This window comes from Lissotriton helveticus, chromosome 9 (genome assembly GCF_964261635.1).
Source record: "Lissotriton helveticus chromosome 9, aLisHel1.1, whole genome shotgun sequence".
Classification (NCBI taxonomy): Eukaryota; Metazoa; Chordata; class Amphibia; order Caudata; family Salamandridae; genus Lissotriton; species Lissotriton helveticus.
Window position 1 is genome coordinate 242,622,362 of NC_136070.1, and position 18,702 is coordinate 242,641,063.

An 18,702-nucleotide genomic window follows, 5' to 3' on the forward strand; every position below is an offset into this window, starting at 1 on the left:
ATCCCGCCCTCGCAACGACGCCATGTAAACGGCGAAGATTGAGAGCAGTATTGCGCTGAGGGATAAAACCGGACTGATCCGGGTGAACCAGTCCGCTGATCACCGTGACCAGTCGATTTGCCAGTATTTTTGCCAATATCTTCGGTTCAGCGTTCAGAAGGGAGATCGGACGATACGATGAGCAACGCTCGCGGGGCTTACCATCTTTATGAATGACCACAATGGAAGCCAACCTCTGGTCCCTGGGAAGAGAACCAAGATCTCGCGAGGCCGCAAACATACGCAGCAAATACGGCGCCATTTTGTCCGGACACAATTTATACAACTCAACCGGTATACCATTAGGGCCCGAAGCCTTCCCCGAGCGAAGGGAGCGAATGGCAAGCGCAACCGCATTGGCGGAAAAATCAGCCTCCATTAACACCTCGTCTGACTCCGAGAGACTGGGCAACACAAGGTCACGAAGTAACAAGCACGAGTCCTCCTCCGGGAGGCCGGAAACCGGGGCATATACGACCCGAAAATGCTGAGCAAACACCTCAACTATCTCCACCGGGTCCACGACTCGCACTCCATCATCTCTCTCAATCACTGGCACCACACGATTCAATCTGTCTCTCCTGTCCAGCCACGCAAGCAATTTCCCGGCCTTATCACCCACATCATAAAGTCGCCCTTGCTGCATGCGATGCATCGCCTCAGCAGCGGCAGTCACAAGTGCCCTGTATTCAGTTTGCTTAAGAGCCAAAACATGCAGAATCTCAGGCGTCACTCCAGCCTCCAACCGCCCCTCAAGCACTGCAATCTCAGATTCCAAACGCACCACCTCCTCTTGGTTACGCCGCTTCTCATCGGCCACAAGGGACAAGGTCTGACCTCGGATCACCGTCTTGTAGGCCTCCCACAATGAAACCGGGGAGGAGACAGAACCCTCATTTTCTGCAAAGTAATAGTCCACACATTTGACCACCTCGGATCTGAGTCTAGGGTTCTGGAAGTGCCACGGATTGATGGGGGCGATACGGCCCCCCGTCCCCAAACAAATGTCTAAGTGAAACCATATCGGGGAGTGGTCCGAGATCCCCCTAGCCAAGTGTCTGATTTCACGCACCAAGGCCAACTGCACCATAGGCACGACAATATAATCAAGTCTCGAGAGACTTCCGTGAGCCCCCGAATGAAAGGTATACTGAAGTTGGCCAGGGTGCAGCTGCCTCCAACAATCAGCCAACCCAAAGGCATCAAGGAATTTCCCCAACCACAACTGCGATGCAGGGAGGAGCCGGGGGGGGCTACGATCACTCTCACCATTCGCCACTGAATTGAAATCACCACCCAGCACAAGCAGGCCCTCGGGCAGGCCCAGAATGACCTTGCCCAAGTCAGCGAACGTGGTAGACTGCAGCCCAGGCGGAACATAAATAGACAGTATGGAGATCAATTTCCCCTCCCATCTCCCGGTAACGCCAGCATAGCGGCCCCTATCATCTAACAGTGTGGTATCCACCTCCAAGGGAAGGGAATTCCTGACCAGGATACCAGCCCCCCTCGATCCCGAGGTGAAGCCGGAGTGCGCCACCAGACGATAGCCTCTCCTGTTCAAAGCGTGGCACGTGTTGCCCACCAAATGGGTCTCCTGAAGCAGGACCACATCCGGGGAGCACCTCTTCAAGTATTGCAGCACAATCCCACGTTTTATCCTGTCCCCAAGACCATTAACATTCCAGCTTAAAACCCTAAGCCCCCTACCCCCCATCCCTGAAGCAAACCGACCGCACTCCCCACCTCGAAACAGTCATGTAAAAGCAAGTGATAAACAGAGCACAGCCTCGAACCAAACAAGAAGAAAAAAGCCCCCCCCCCACCCCCAAGGAACCCAACAGTGTCGAACCCCCCACCCTGCACCCCTGCGGTAGACCCAAAAGCCACCCCAACTTGCAGTGTGTCTGTCGCCCCGTTAAACTAACCTACAGAAAGAGAGAAAGAAATCCCCAGAGGAGGAAGACCCCTCAGACCCCTTCACACCCCCGGGCAGTCACATAATACTCAAAACACAGTCCGGCAGCCCATGCGATGTAATCCGGCTCGCCAACGTAGACTCACTGCTCCTGGTCCTCCACTCCTCCCATCGGCCCCTCCCGAGTCTTCCGGGCCATCGGTACGCTTCGGTAAAGTGTCCAACCAGTCACTCACCACCTCAGGGCGGTCGAAGAAAAAGGCACGCTCAGCATGTTCGATCCTCAGGCGGGCCGGGAAAAGCATGGCATACTTCAGTCCCAGATCCCTGAGGCGCCTCTTCACGCCCGTAAAGCCCATCCTCTGTTTCTGGACGGCTTGCGTGAAATCTGGATAGAAACTTATGGAGGCGTTCTCAAATTTAATGGGCCCAGTGGTTCGCGATGCCTGCAGGATAGCGTCCCTATCGCGAAAGTTAAATAGTCTAGCTATAATAGGCCGTGGAGCGGCACCCAGCTTCGGCTTGCCTCCCGGAACACGATGGGCCCTTTCGACCGCAAAAAATGTACTTAGGCCCTGCGCCGCCAGATGCTTCAACACAAGGTCCTCCACCAGGATATCAACAGGCATATCGGCAGAAGTCTCCGGGACACCAACGATGCGGACGTTGTTGCGCCTGGCCCGGCCCTCAAAATCCTCCAACCGATTGGCAAATAGGTCACAAGTGGTCCGGAGATTACGGACCGTGGTCTGGAGGTCCGAGACATCCGTGGTCAGACTAGCGGTCTTAAGATCAAGAGATTTGACACGCTCGTTAGTTTTCCCAAGGTCCGCTCTGATAAGGGAAACATCAACCGCCACTGTGTCTATTTTAGCAGCCAGGGTTTCATACTGCTGGCCCATGCTGGATTGAATATTCGCAATGGCGCCCATCACGTCTTTCAGGGTAGGCTCCTCGCCATCAGGAGCACCGTCCCCAGCTTCCTCCAGGGCACCACTCGATCCGCCCGGGGAGCCCTTGGGTCGAGTAAAGCGATCAATGGTCTGAGATTGGGTGGCCCCCCCTCGGGACGAGCCTCTTGCGCCGCGTCTCTCGACCACTGTCCTGCCCGTCATGACCGGGGAGAAACTTCAACTGGAATTGCGAAACTCGGACAAAACAGCCTCCGTCGTGGCAGGCGCCGAATTGCGAGGAAAGAAGGGCACAGCACAAGACCAGGCCAGCAGTCGCAGAGTAAGAACTCCAATCGGGAAGTGGGCTAGCACTAGAAGCAGAAACGAAACCGAAAGCACACCAAGGGAAGAGGGCGTGGCCCACCAGCCGCTGTTGTTCAATTGCCACCTGGGTACCTCGGGGACTCGAGCCCCCGGTTGGCATACGTGGTAGGCCTCAAAGTTCAGGTCGCAGTAAGTCCAGCGTGCGACGGCCAAAACAGGTCACGAAAAGAGCGCTGGCATCAGCAGGGCGTCAATGAAAAATATCCGTCGTCAGAATCAGGATAGATGACAGGATAGTCGCCGGAGGTGGAAGGGGTCCCAGGAGCTCTTAGCTCACGCGTCCATCTTGGAATCGCGCGAAGCCCCTCCTCCCTAGATCTGATTTTTAATACACATGTTTTTGTGCAACTATTCTGTCCTGAAGATGGTTCCAAGGATCTACTAGACCACCGGGGGACCGAAACGTCGACGCCTAACACTATTTTTGCATAAAGATTCAATGTGTTTTTGACTATAATTTAACAACAGATTTTGTTTTATTCACATTTGTATGGTTAAATTGATTGTCCATATCTATTGCGAAAAGTATTCTTTACTACCATCAAATGTCATATTACTAGATTGGTAGTATTTTGTTGCCAGACATTTTTCAGTTGTGAAAAGTGCTACAGAAAGTAAAAAAGATTAAAATTGACTTTTTTTGACAAATTGTGATTGTCATTTAGTCCCTATGATTACTCCAAATAAGTTTTCATGTAAGTGACACATAAAATATTTGAATTGTTGTATGAATGTGTCCTTTGGGGGCATTTTGCGTTTGTTATTTAAACAGTTCACTCCCCATACTTCACCGACCCGAGCTGCTTTGAACATTGAGCATTTTGGGAGTTGCAGTCCGGACATTGTGAAACGCCCTGCAACAGGTGCAATGAATTGCTTGGTGGAGGAGCGGATCAGCGTCATCCACTTAAGAGGCAGCAAGGTTTATACTCACCGTGACTTTTCTTTCTGGTGTTGGGCGCTGAAGACGACGCAATGCCGAAATGCATCCGCCGCCACTAGAACTGTTCTGAGAAAATAAAAGCCTTTCCAACCAGTTCTCCTCAGGGCTTCTGCTTCTTTTTTGGAGGGAGATCGTTGCATATATATATATATATATATATATATATATGTGTGTATATATATATATATATATATATATATATGTATGTATATATATATATGCAACATGGTCTTCAGGTGGGTACTTCTCCCTGCAGGTTTCTCACCTCTTGAATCCGTACCAAAGTAGAACTCCCAAGGAGGTTAGTCTGAAGAGAGAATTTAATCAAGAAATGTTGCCACACAGATCCAAAGTGTCTGTCCAGGGCAGAGACAGAAATGTCTGGCAAAGGTATGAACCAAACTCCATATTATAGCCTAACCCAAGTCTCAGCCTGGAGCACTCCTATACTAGGCCAAAGAAACAGCTTTTGCCCAGGTGCTTCACGGGGGTGGGAGGATAGCCTGTTCTACTCTGAACATAATCTGTGTAAATAGAAGACAGAAAACAAAAAGCGGTGGATTGTACAGGGCAGTAACTGGCTTGCGGGGCGGAGCGGGATCGCTCGGGAACACGCCGCGATGTATGCATGTAGGCACAACGGCCTCTGACTTCTGCATAACTAAGTTTTTACATTCCGACTTTGTCCCCAGGGGGTTTTTCATACATCGCGGCGTGTTCACGAGCGCCATCCCGCTCTGCCCCGCTGAGCCCCAGCATCACACTGCCACCCGGTGAAGTAACATTCCAACACTGCACAACTAAGCTAGCACAGCATTAATTGCACTCTGCCTTTAAATTTTGGATCTAATATCATGAACCACTTCTAAAACCCATATTACTTCAGAATTCCCCAACCTGCAGGAAAATCAACATTAAAATGATATTGTCCTATTGCACACACATGCAATAGTGTCACTACACTAAGAGTAGAAAAAGTGCTACCTAAAAAGCCTGTAACTATCAGTTGGTAAGAAACGTGGACAAAAGCAGTGCCATGACTAAGAATGTGAATGGCAAACATCTTGATTACATTTAGGGAGCGCCAAGGATGATAAAAAACCAAAGGACAGTATGTCTGTGAGACACAGCGCTGGGTCGACAAGCCACTGTTCATCGCATTTTGTTCCTTGCTAATATTTAGAATGGGATCTCATATTGTGTTTCATTTCATGTGGCTACTGTGTCGCCTAAAACTGTTCTCTCTAATAAGCAAGAAATCCTGTGAAATCCAGAGCACACCAGGCTGGATCCAGCCTTCCTGGTCATGAGACGGACGTACCTGCTGTAGAAGATCTCGTGCTTGAGAAGTATTCACTCTGACCTTAAACTGAACGATTTCTTCCATGACATCACCATCAGCCATTTGTAACTAGACCAAAAGGCTCCTGACAACTCTGTATTTACCAATTGGTCCCTTATTTTCTGACGCTGTAGCCGGCTTCCATGCTAGCAAAGAGCAGTTTAGAATACTTCAAATTAGGTTAAGTACTCAGTAGAAAACAGCCAGGTGACGTAGTGCTTGAGGAACAGTAACAGAGGTTCTCTAAAGTGGGTGTCTTACAAATCTTGGAATATGACCTTCCATTATCCCTTTGAGGAACAAGAAGCATCGGGTTTGCTGAAATGAGACAGGATGTTAGAATCTCCTCTCTTCATCGACGTGTTAACAAAGTGGTTCCGAATATAGATGTCCATATTAGTGTAGATACACTGCAGATGTTAATTAGAGTAAAATAGAAGCGTTTTGAGATCCTAGTTCTTTGGTCAAGACTCAACAGAAAACATCCATTCAGAATAATTATTGTAACAGGTCTCTTAAACCTTTTATGAGATTGTGTTCTAGCAGTATTAATTGTGTGATAATGTGACAGTGTTTCCCTTTTGAGATCCCTCAGATATTTAACTAAACCCATGACTCTTATGTTTTTGTTTTTAGATCACTGTCTTGCTCCAATACAGATAGGGAGATGTCGTGGCTCGTTCCCACGCTGGCATTATAATCCTGACCTTCAGCAGTGTGAACGATTCACCTTCGGAGGCTGTAGAGGGAATCAAAATAATTATGTAAGAGAGGAGCAATGTCATCAGGCCTGCAAGAACATTGAAGGTGGGTAACTATTTTGTTGTTCTTAGCTGTTGCTCTTTTTAGAGTAAGCAAAGATATAATTTCCCTATCTGCAACATGAATTGTTACCATGTTCCAAGCCAGGGCTTGATACACCTCTCTGACCATAATTTGATTTATTTCTTCATGCATTATTTAACTTTTCAAGCAAACACATTTACTCTATTTATGCTCCAGTAGCCTTGTTATAGTTATATTATACAGTTTCCCAATCTATCGTTATATGTTTTGAGGATAAAAAACTTCCATAAAAAACAGACTAATGCACTTCTCGCTGGAATATTCTGTCTTGGTGTATTTTTCTGGCGTGTGATATTTCCCCATGTAAGATGTAGTGAGCTATCTATGTTAGCTTTTTTCTGTCTTGGTTGTTATCCGTGACTAACCCTCATGGCAACAGTGGTCCAACCCACATTTTAGACAGAGCTTATATTGAGCAAACTGTAAAGGAGTTTTTTTTTCAGTGTCACACTTGTCAGTGTGGATTTTGATTGTTTGTATTGCTGTTTACTTGTAATGCTTCACATTACCATATCACATTCCTTTAAAGTCTGACCTATTGGCATTACCGAAGCTTGTTTTAGTTTTCCCATTCCTTTTCTGATTTCCCATTTCTGCCCAGAGAAATTAAATGACAAACCTGTGTATTTCATTCTAAAAGTAGAATCAGTACCTTATCTTTTTCTCTCTCTCTGTAACTTACCTTCTTTTCCATCTCTTCTTTTTGGACTCTTCTAATTTGCACCTGTCCGTCTTTGCCACTGTTCTGTAGATTTTGGTGTTGCTTTGTTTTTATCCTGACAGATTATCTACTGACATGCAAATGAGTTTTCACACCAGCAGATACATTTGTCCTGCAGTTTTAAGGAGCAGTCCCAACACCCCTCATGTCCCCGAGTGATCAACACCCTTCTCATTGTTCAAATCTTCTCCCATGAAAATGTCTCCTATCAATGAAAATGTTCCATGTGCGAATTCAGCTATCATAGAAAAATGTATCATACGCATGTTCTTGACTTAAATTTGTAGCAGGGATTTAACGGGTATTTAGTTCCTACTTGCCAGTCAACCAGTGGCTTCCAATCCACCTTCCTCTCCTAAAGATTATTCGGAATGGCAGATTCACTCTAAACTAGATGACCACCAATCCCCTTTTGGAAGTAGGTGAGAAAAATATTGTATGGGAAACAATATGCATACTTACCTGTTCTCATTACCCTTCCTTATTGTGTTTCCTTCAGTAGCACAAAGAGGGTATTGACATCAAGCAGTTTCTTGAAACCTGAGTAATGTTTTGCCAGAGAAAGTCAAGCAAAATGCTACTAAACTTTGACTTACTGGCTTAATGTTAGTTATGCATACAAGGCCATGATCTCCACATCCTTTCTCTAACACTCCTCCCTTTAACCAAACCAAAGGCATACGCTTCATAAACAAAGTAGTTTCCACCAAGAAAAATTCTGCACCAAAGTACACACTCCATAACCATGTAAGGAACCATGAGTTTTGTGGTGAGCCCCATACATTTTAAAAACTTTTCTCTTGTGTGCAATATAAAACCCGTACCTACAGAAAACCTCTGTTCAATTTATAGCAAACCCACTCTTTAGCCAATAAAACTGCAAGCTCATTAGATTAGGAGTACTAGTAAACTAAACTTGCACTGTAAAAACCTTAATTGAAGTGGGACAGCGTTAGTAGTGTTTCAAGAGGCACTCTTAACTGCATCAACAATCACTTTTTCTTATTGCTGCAGTTTTCATTTTCTGTCATGCCTTCTTTGCTCGCTGGTAAGTCATAACTGAAATTAAAAAATGTCAGAAGCGTCCTTGGATGCTCCACTGTCCTGACTTTTCCACATAAATAATGCCCACGAGACACTGTGCCTGTTCCCGGGGGAGCGGAGATCAGCTTGGGCAGAGAGCCTACGGGGGAAACTAGAACTCCCATCATACCAAGTGCATGTAGGCGCTTTAAAACTCCGATGCCGGTGCAAAGTCCGGGCCAAGGGCGGGCCTGTGCAAGCCCGGAGGAGGCAGGTACTGTGGTGTTTTATACCCAACAGACTATTACTACTCATGCTTAGATAGGCGTCTTCCTGCTTGATATTTGAATCCACAATGAGCAAGCCCAAGTGAGTAGCAGGAACCTTGGATGCCTTTATTACTAAGGCTCAATCAATGCTCAGCCATGAGATCTAGCTGTTGGAGCAGCGGCATTCGCTACGGTCAGCCATAAAACCCTCTTGTCTCGCCTTGCCAATGTGGGTATAGAGGGACCTGCCTACCAATGGCTTGAATCTTTCCTGTCCAATCGGATGCAGAGGGTGCAGCTAGATGATCAGGTATTGTTCACCGGCCCCTTGACGTGTGGTGTCCCGCAGGGCTAGGCATTGTCCCCCTTGCTCTTCAAACACTGGTGGAGGCTCTGGCCCAATTGGACTGCCAGGTCTTCAATTATGCAGACGACACCCAGCTCCTTGTACGGATTAATAACTCCAGTGTTACTCAGGAACACGTGCAAGAGGTGCTGCGCTTTACAGCAAACTGGATGACTGACAATTCACTTAAAATAAACCCAGACAAGTTGAAAATTCTGGTCGTCCCACACGTCAATAACCCTTGGTGTGACCTTTTCTGGCCATGGGAGCTGGGAGTTATCCCTACCCCAGTCCCAGTGGTAAGAAGCTTGGGCATCAAAATCGACGCCAAACTTTCAATGAACAATCAAGTGTCTGCAGTGGTTGGCACCTGCACAGGGCTTTTGAGGTGTTTGCGGAAACTCGTTCCCCTCCTCGCTACAGCTTCTCTACAAGCTATTGTTTCTGCCACAATTTTGTCCAGGTTGGACTATGGGAATGCCCTTTACATCGGCCTCCCTTGGAAACTAACAAGAAGACTACAGGTTGTGCAGAACGATGCGGCACGCCTCATTTTTGATCTACCAAGACGGACTCGCGCTCCTTCACTGCTCTCGAAATTACATTGGCTCCCTATTAGGCAGCGAGCAGCTTTCAAGGGCCTTTGCATTGCTCATAAGGCCATCTACGGGCAGGCCCCATCATACATCAAGGACGCCTGACGAATTACATCCCTGCTCGGACCCTCCGTTCCTCTGTAGCTTGCTGCCTGATCACCCCTCGCTTTCATTCTTCTCGTAAAGGGGGCAAAGCCTTTTCCACCTTGATACCACAGCTCTGGAACAGCCTACCGGGAAACTTGCGCTCGGAACCAGTGCTCCTTTCGTTTAGAAAAAAACTCAAGACTATCTTGTTTGTGGAGGCACTGACTACCTAATAATTCGTTCACACTAGCTCACACGCATTGTCTGTTGTAATATTCCCCCTAGAAGCACGAAGAGACCTGATGGTGAACCAGCGCTATACAAAAGCCAATTAACATAACATTAACTTCACAGATACGCTCTTTATTAGGCTCTTTCACATTGGGTGGTGTCCCGCAAACCTCCTTGTCTGCTTCCACGCAAAGTTTGTCTCAGCCCCCCTCTCCACCAGATCTGGATGCAACATTATGGAGGCTCAAAACGGGCCTAGCACAGCTACGAGGGGCCGGGTTTCCAAATCTCACACTGAAGACAATATGAGAGAACCACTGGTGAAGAGAAGGAGGGGTGCGGGCACTCAAAAAAACAACAAAAAATAGAGCCACGACTTGCTAAACCTAAGGGAATTGGTGAACCGGAACAGGGGAGAGGAGTTGGCCTAACGGCTACGGCGCTCTACCTCGCACCTCGGGATCTGGGTTCGAGTCTCGGTAACAACCCTAAACATCCTGTGATTCTGGACAAATCACTTAATCTCCCCTTGCCTTACAAAAATGAATGTGTGTTCTCATGTAACATAACTGGTGCTATGTAAAGCGCTCTGATACCCGATTCGGGCCAAGTTCGCGATATATAAAACTCTGCAAAAAAAAAAAAACGGGGATAACCCCAGCCCTACTAAGCCATGATCAGGCAACAGTCCCCTCTCCGCCAGGCGAAGAGGAATTCTGGAAAAGGATAGAGACTATGGTTACAGTCCTATTAAGCCCCCTCCAGCTCAAACTCTCAGAAATTGAAGAGGGATTATCTAAGTTGGAAGGCGTGTGCTTATTGGCTAGACCACACATCACACGAGATAGAGAGGGGTCTCATCAGGGTTAACAATGGCCGAAGATTATCGACCTCACCCACCATCTCACCCACCTTAATTAGAACGTCCTCATAATAAGGAGACAAACATTCTTTCACCTGCTCCTCACCGGCATGGGCAACCCATCACATTACAAAGTACTGTTACTCACTCAAACTCGAGCTGGAGTGAACTGAGATGCTAGTCTTTTATCTCTTCTAGAATTCCCCTGGGCAGGCTGCTAAGTAACTCGCAGGCAGCTAGCTTGGAGGGTAGAAATATTGGTATCGCAAAGCCGAGGGCTTATACCATGGGGTAGGCCCATGTTCAGTCCCAAACGCTGCACTTACCACCCACAGCAGTTCCTCTCGTACTGGTTCTTGAAAATGTTCCCACCCTGAGGGTGGATCAGATCGAAAATACTACTCAGTTAAGCGATAAATCTCTCCACCGGCTGACTGCCCACACAACAGGTTTGACAGGAGGGGGGTCCTGGATAGCCAATCATATCATCATGGCAAGAGTACCACACAGTCGCCCTCCAGGGTTTTTAGGGACGGTCCCACCCACCCTAAAAACCCTGGAGGGCGACTGTGTGGTACTCAATTTCAATAATCCATCAATACTGAGATCTCTTTTCTGCCAACTACACAGAGTCCCACCTAAGGGTACCCAGATTCTAGCCCTGATGCTTGGTTACTTCTATTCCCCTACCCCTGTCGACCGAATGGGCCTGAAACCACCGCTGCTTCATAGGGAGGACTGCGCAAATTCGATCCCACTGGGAAATTCAGGTTTACCCCTCACAAACAGATTTGCACCCCTTTCAGGCATGGACCTTTGTGATTGACTACCTCTACGTCCACTTGAGGGTCCTTTTCTACCAGAAATCATTCTGTTCAAAATTAGTGAACCCCCAAGGTCTTCTAAACGAAAGACTGGGCAGGCTAACTCATTTCTACTAGCAACCTGGAATGTGGCGTGTATAGCAAATAAAGTGGGCAATGATCAATGGGCAACAATCTGGCAGGAAAATGATTTAATCTCCCTCCTGGAAACCTTGGCTACGGACCCCATTTTTGTTAATCGCTATTGTTCCTTCCAATCAAGGGCAGTTCCAATGCCATCAGGAAGGTTTAAGTGGGGTTTGCCAACACTGATTCCAAATGCATCCAACCTGAAGATAAAAAAGTTTATAGAAAATATCTACTTTTTCCATATCCTTATCCTTGAGTTAGTCAAACCAGGCTCTTGGCTCTTAATAAACTTTTACAACAATAATTCTGGGCCCAAAATGCACTTGGCCGTAGATGAGGTAAATAAAGAACTGGATGCTATTCTAAAAACATAAAGGCTTAAAGAACCCATATATGTCGTCTTGCTCAGAGATTTTAACATCAATCCCTGTGAACACAGTTTAGAGAAAGTATATGGTAAGACAGATCTTATGGGTAACCCGTTACATCACTTCTCTCACAGCACCTATGGCAATAGTCTGAATTGGACACACTCTGCCAGGGACATGGTGATTGTGAATAAGTATTCTTCTACTACTGAATCCCTACCTAAAACATTCTGATGTTTTAAATATGAAACAACTATAGACTTCCTTCTGATTTCAAACCACTTCAATGAGAGTTGTACCTACGTTAATGCCCAATTTACATCTTTTAGTGATCATGCCGTTTTAACTAGTGAGATCCGTTCTGACCCTAGAGAACTGCTTTGACAGCAGGATATAGCTCCACCATTAATTGCAAAGAGAAATGGTTATCAATTAAAGTGGGCCCAAATCAATAGTGCTAAAACTTTTTGAAACGGTCAGTAAATCTTTAGCTAGTATAGAAACATGTTTGTATCCAAATAGCTTTACCATTATTAGGCTTCACAAACCTATTGGATAACATAAAAAATGCATTAACACAGTATAAGTCTGATAGATCCAAAATGGCCAATGGTTGGTTCCATTCCCCTGCACAAAAATCAGAAAGGCCCTGGTAACAGCATTAAAGACACAACCTAGGGATGCAACACTAATTGCCTCCTTACGTAGGGATTATAAATCAGCAAGAGATTCTAGGGAGAGGGTAAGGAGGGAGGACATCTGGGCCAGTTTAGAGGATGCCTCAGAATCAGGAAACAACAAAGTTTTGGGATCTAATTAACGCTCCTTACTTTAAGACCCAAGGAGATCCTGTCTTAGACTCATACATAGCTACTCAAGCGTTTTTTCCCTCACTTCTTCTCACCCCAGTCCTCCCAACTCAGTAGTTCTAATCTCCAAGAAAATCTAGTATTCACTCTGTTGGAGGAAAAGTGTGGACTAGAGGCCTGTAGCAAAGGGAAAGCGCCAGGCCCGGAAGGAGTCCCAATAGACTTTTTCCAGACAGCTTAAGATCTTTGGGTCCCCTTGCTGACAAATGTTTTTAATAAGATAGCGCTACTGGACCCCACCATCGTGGAAGACCAGCTTAATTGTCCCAATTTTTAAAAAGGGAGATACGTGTAATCCCAAAAATTACAGACCCATTTCCCTTATTGACACAACTGCCAAACTGATGGGTTGTCTTCTTTTGTTTGGGCTTGAATCCTGGGCGCGAGATAGGAATCTTTTAATGCAGACCCAGTATGGATTCCAACAGGGGAAGGGCACGGTTGATCAGTGCCTGAATCTCTCTCTCTTATTATGGATAAATATGTGAGGGCTAAGGTGGGAAACCATACTTGGCTTTCATGGATTTAACTACAGCGTTTGACTGTGTCTTCCACCCTAAGCTCTGGAACATTATGGCAGAGATTGGAATGGACCAGCCCCTAATTGACTTAATTCGCCAACTGTATTCTGATTCCTATGCATCTGTTCGGTATGGGAGGAATTGGGAGCGTACCCGCCCCTTTAAGATCTTAAATGGGGTAAGGCAAGGCTGCGTCCTTGCACCATTTCTATTTTCTATTTATGCAAATGGTGTGGAGGATGCACTGTCAGGCACATCCATGGAGGTTCCCATATTTGATTCCCATCGGCTCCCTATCTTGGCATACGCCGATGATGCTGTACTGCTTTCCAGAACTGGCATGGGTCTCCAGTGTCTGATAACAGCATATGCAGCTTTTATGAGCATGCTGGACCTAAAAGTTAACCAAGCAAAGTCATTTATACTAATTGCAGGGGCAGGGAAAAAAAGAAAGTACCACACTTTCATTTGGACAAAAAAAATTGAGGTGGTTAATTCATTTTCATATTTAGGAGTCCTAGACAAGAATCAATCTTGGACACAGTTGATGGAAGGAAGAGCAATGGCTATGGATAGGAGCTTAGCGGCACTAAAAACATTCACTAGGAGGTTGGGTGCCAGACCTCTTAGCCCCATAAAAAAGATCTATCTTGCCAAAACAGTTTCAGCCATGGAGCATGGGGCAGGCGTATGGGGCATGGCCCCCATTAAGACACTACAGATAGATAAAAACACATTTTTGAAATCTCTAATCTCCCTTCCACAATCGTACTCAAATGATATCTTTCATATAGATTCGAGCCTTGCTTACATTACTCAATTCGCCTGGCACCACTCATGTTGTGGCTGTCGATTTTGCGTAGGGACACAGTCCCCCTTAACCAAAGGGTTATTACAGACCTACTCAAAATGGAAAACCACAGCAGGAGTCGAAGGTTAAGCTATGTTGAGCAGGAATGTAGTGCCTTAGGCTTGTTGAATCTTTTTAAGGTACCAATGACATGCTGGATCTATACCAAGCTGAGGTTGGCTGAGACTTTCAAGCTGAGGGCCCAATACGACCATAGAGAGAAGAATTATGGTGCGCAGATGGTCTGGATGTATCAACTAACACCCCCAATAGTGGAGGATGAGTTTTCATATTCCGCAGAGGTTCCATTCTCTTATCACAAGTTTATCCTACCAAGATTTCAACTAAATCTGATCCCGTTGATGTTGGGGTATCCAGGTAGAAGATTTAGGCACTCTGATTTACATTTGTGCTTAGGAAAGAAAGACATTTATTGTACCAATTCTGAAGAGAGACACATTTCGTCAATCCCGGGTTGCATTATATTTTTTTAAATCACTCTGCTTTGCAGTTGCATCTTTTCTATGGGCATGTATGTGTAATAAGAAATATGCGGTCCATTAATGAAATATGAGGATCTTTTACTTCACTGTTTTTATTACTCTTTTAAAAACACATATATATATATATATATATATATATATATATATACATATATATATATATATATATATATATATATATACATATACACATACACACAATCATATATATAGTCATTTTTAATTGAATATATTTCCTTAAATGGGTTTTAGATGGAAATCCATTGTTAACCTGATCATTGGGGCTTGTCTATGAAAACAATTTGTATTGATTGTGATTTTATAGCCCTGTTTTTATGTACTTTTATGATCTGAATAAAAAAAATCGAATAAAGTAAAACAATATATATATATAAACTTGAAGACCAGCTTGAACGGCCAAGTTTGAAAATTGCACCTGTGGTATGTTGTGCCAAAAATGTATTTTCTATATTCCATAAAATAATCCTTTTGAAATGTTCTATTTAATCTAGCTGCATTAACTTACCATTCATGTCCACTCCTGCCAACCATGAAGTTACAGGTTTAGAGTAGTGCAGGTTTGGGCTTTCCAGTTTGGCGGGTGGTAGTAATGCCCTGGTTCTCACCATAGTACTTTCTTTAATATGTCAGCTGTCCTCTCGGGTTTTCCTATGTCCCCACAGTAGTCGAAAAGGTCATCCTGTTGTGCTTGATGACATTCTATTCTGACCACAGCTCTGTAGCATAGTGTGCCAAATGGTGACAGTATCTTGGAACTTTTCAGGATTTTTCCAAAAGTGCTGCAACACATTTTTCAAGAAACTATTCTATATTCTCAATGTTACTTCCTTTACCAAACCTGATTAATCACACATGGGACTATTGACAGCACTCCTCAAAGTCTGTCCCCGTTGTAGTTGGCGACTGCAGTTCAACAATTTCTCTTGAATGCTCTGCAGTTCTGTCCTCCACCACTGAGATTTTCGTTCTATTTCTGTTTGCAGATGACATAGTTTGAATGATTTGTGATCGAACAGCTGTCTTTTCAATAATTCCCCCTCCCCCCAGCGATATGAGCTATTTTTGTTCCTTATTGGGTGGGACTTCTAGTCTACAACCCCTTTGCAAGTGGCCATATTTGGCACCTCCAACCCAAGATCTTTCTCTGCCTTCTTAACTGGTGCAATCTTGAAAATCCCCCTATAATTTGTCATTCCTTCTGCATCCATCTTTTTACACCTTTCTTGCTATTAGGCGTTTGCACATCTGCATCATGTTAAATCTCCCAAGAAACAGCTGCACATAACTTCTGTAATTGTAGACCTATCTTCCTGGCCTCATTTCACCAAATCGAGTAAAATTAAGTAATGCATTACCAGAGCGTGCTCTCTTCTGTGGTTCTCTAGCGCCCAAAAACGCTTTCATGCAGTTGGTCATATAGCATAAACCTAGTGCTGTCAATTCTGCACATACCTCGGACCAGTGCCCTGTTGTGATGTCTCTTTTCGGTTTCCCAGAATCAATGGAACTAAACTTAACCATATGTCAACCTTAAAAAAACAACAATGTGTTTGTACTTTGTTGTTCCCGGGCTTAATGTGGGCAGGAACAGATCATTGTAAAAATGATTTTCAGTGTGTGGTCACACTATATCCAAAGTGTCACCAGACAGAGGCAATGGCCATTTACTGTAATTCCCAGTATTTAGGAAGTATGTTGTTCTGTAAAAAGTCAACATACAAAAAGTCCTGTGGGCTGCCCACATGTCCCCACCAATGACCATCTACTAGAGGGCACCTTTTTAATAGATGGGACCGCAACCTGACCGTTTAAAGAGATTTCACATTCACCATCGTGGCAGGGGATCCTCTCTTGTAAATCGGGCTCCCCCAATGACCTTTTCCCCTGTGCCATTCTCCACAAGGCTGTTAATACAGTAAACCTGTGTATCGAAAAAATCCTCAATTCCAAATTCTATCCACAGCTGACTTCCCCTCAGACTGGAAACTGGCAGTGGCAAAACCCCTTTAAAAAAATTCCTTGGGGATCCGGCCACCTTGTCCAGTCTGCGCCCTAGCTCACTGCTTTAAACACTCAACAAGATACTTGAACAATTATTAAACGTCCAATTAACTTCCTTCCTCAATAATTTTAATGTACGTCCTCCTTAGCAGTCCGGTTCCTGTCCCAAGCATTCTGCAAAATCGGTATTGGAAGTCTTTGATACCATTAAACTCACCCAAGAAGCATTGCAGTGTTGATCCTGGATCTCTACACCACGTTCAATACCATCTCACACCACATACTCCTCCAATGAATCAAGGACTGTGGCATCTCTCACAAAGTTCTGGTGTTGATCAAATTCTAACAGGTAGGACACAAGAAGTCTTTCTGGGACCATTCGTATCTGCATAAAGACCAGTAACATCAAGAGTTCTGTAGCTCATCTCTCAGCCCTCTGTTATTCAACATATATATATATATAACCCCTCTTATTTCCCTGATGGCGTCCTTTGGAATTGCTATGACCTCTTGTGCTGATGATACCCAGCTGATTCTTTCATTGGGCAAACGGTCTTTTGGATCAGAGCTAAACTTTCAAAACCGTCTGACCGAAGTTGTCTTGTGAATGCAACAGAACCATCTAAAATGCAGCACAGAAAAAACAGAGATCCTGCTATTTGATAAGTCCAACTACTTTTCACCATCGTAATGGTAGTCAAACTTGGTACCCCACCACTTGCAACAGTGGAAGTAGCAAGAAATCTTGTAGTAAAATTTGAAACCTCGCTCTCCTTCCGCCAGCTGGCTCTCGCTTTGGCCGGTACTTGTTTCAATTTAATCAAATCTTTAAGGAAGTTCTTTTACTTCCTTCCATTAGCCGCCAGGGAAACAGTTGCCTTTGCCCTCATATCCTCCAGATTGGATTACCGCAATAGTCTTTATGCAGGCTCCTCAAAATACATACTCCACAAACTTCAGATGATGCAACATGCAGCTGCCAGACTCGTGCTGAAACTCCCCAGGCATAGCTCGGCTTCCACAGCTCTGAAAACTCTACATTGACTTCCAGTTCACAAAAAAATTACTCTTTAAGATCCTCATACTGATCTTCAGAGCATTCAAAGCCACCGGTCCCAAATACTTGATGGCCGCATTTTCGCATTACATAAACCTAAGAGCCCTCAAATCCTTGCGCATGAACCTTCTTGAGCCCCCATCATTCAGACATAATACCCGAGGTGGCAAATCCTTTTCGGTGCTGGGATCCAATGCATGGAATCAGCTCCCCAGTCCTCTCCGGTTTATAGAATTCAAAGACCTCTTTAAAAAAAGCAGTTAAAGACCTGGCTTTTTCTGCCCCCAGTGTACTCTGCCACTCCCTCATCAAGTCAGCGCTTCTGGGTTATCAGTTCAAAACTTACAGTGCCAGGATGCTCCTCACGAGTTGCAGTGCGCTATACAAGTGTACAATTCCTTCATTCATGCTGCCAGCCCCGCCTTGGCCATGTTGACTACCTTCCCAACCAGACAGCCGCACCCGAGATAAGACCAGGACCTGTTGCCCAGCGTGCTATCTCGTGCACCTCCCACTAAAATATGCCTTTGCAGCCTCAGGCAAAGCATTGCTTCAGTGCACCTTAAACTCACATAGCTTTAGCCGACCTGGTCTGGCCAGTCGAGGCCTTTTGAAGGTCACCAATAGCAAGGGTGCCTTCAGAGCAAAGCAGCCATCTTGCTGTGATGCAGACATGAGGAAGGCTTCTGTATTTACTCCAAACACCAGAATTTGTAAACCGAGAGCTAAGAGCCCTGAGGTTTTGATTTCTGACTACCATGCAGCGAACCAGTGTTTTTGACAGTACCACAATTGTAATAATGTGACTTGAGCTGCCTTTCTTGGTACTCTGCTCATAGAATCTTAACTAGCTCTGCTGGTTACTTTTTCCATGGATTTTATGAAGTATTTTAAATCCCATAATTCATGTCCTTTTTCCCTGGTTCCTCTGGATGATGAGCCCTGAAAGTAACCTGTGTTCACTACAGCAGAGTTCCAATACCACCTGTGTAATAATTCGCTACCAATTCCAACCCTTTGGGAAGCATTGCAGAACAAAATGGAACCAGGGATGACTGG

General features: G+C 45.1%; 1 protein-coding gene across 1 annotated transcript in view; it reads left to right on the top strand.

The window, feature by feature from the left end:
- The window catches only part of SPINT1 (serine peptidase inhibitor, Kunitz type 1), a 194,101-nt gene that overhangs the window by 140,859 nt on the left and 34,540 nt on the right, over positions 1 to 18,702 (top strand). The window contains exon 4 of the mRNA XM_078659825.1: positions 6,156 to 6,326. Coding sequence (XP_078515951.1) covers positions 6,156 to 6,326 — 171 coding nt within the window. The remainder of the gene's footprint in view (positions 1 to 6,155; positions 6,327 to 18,702) is intronic.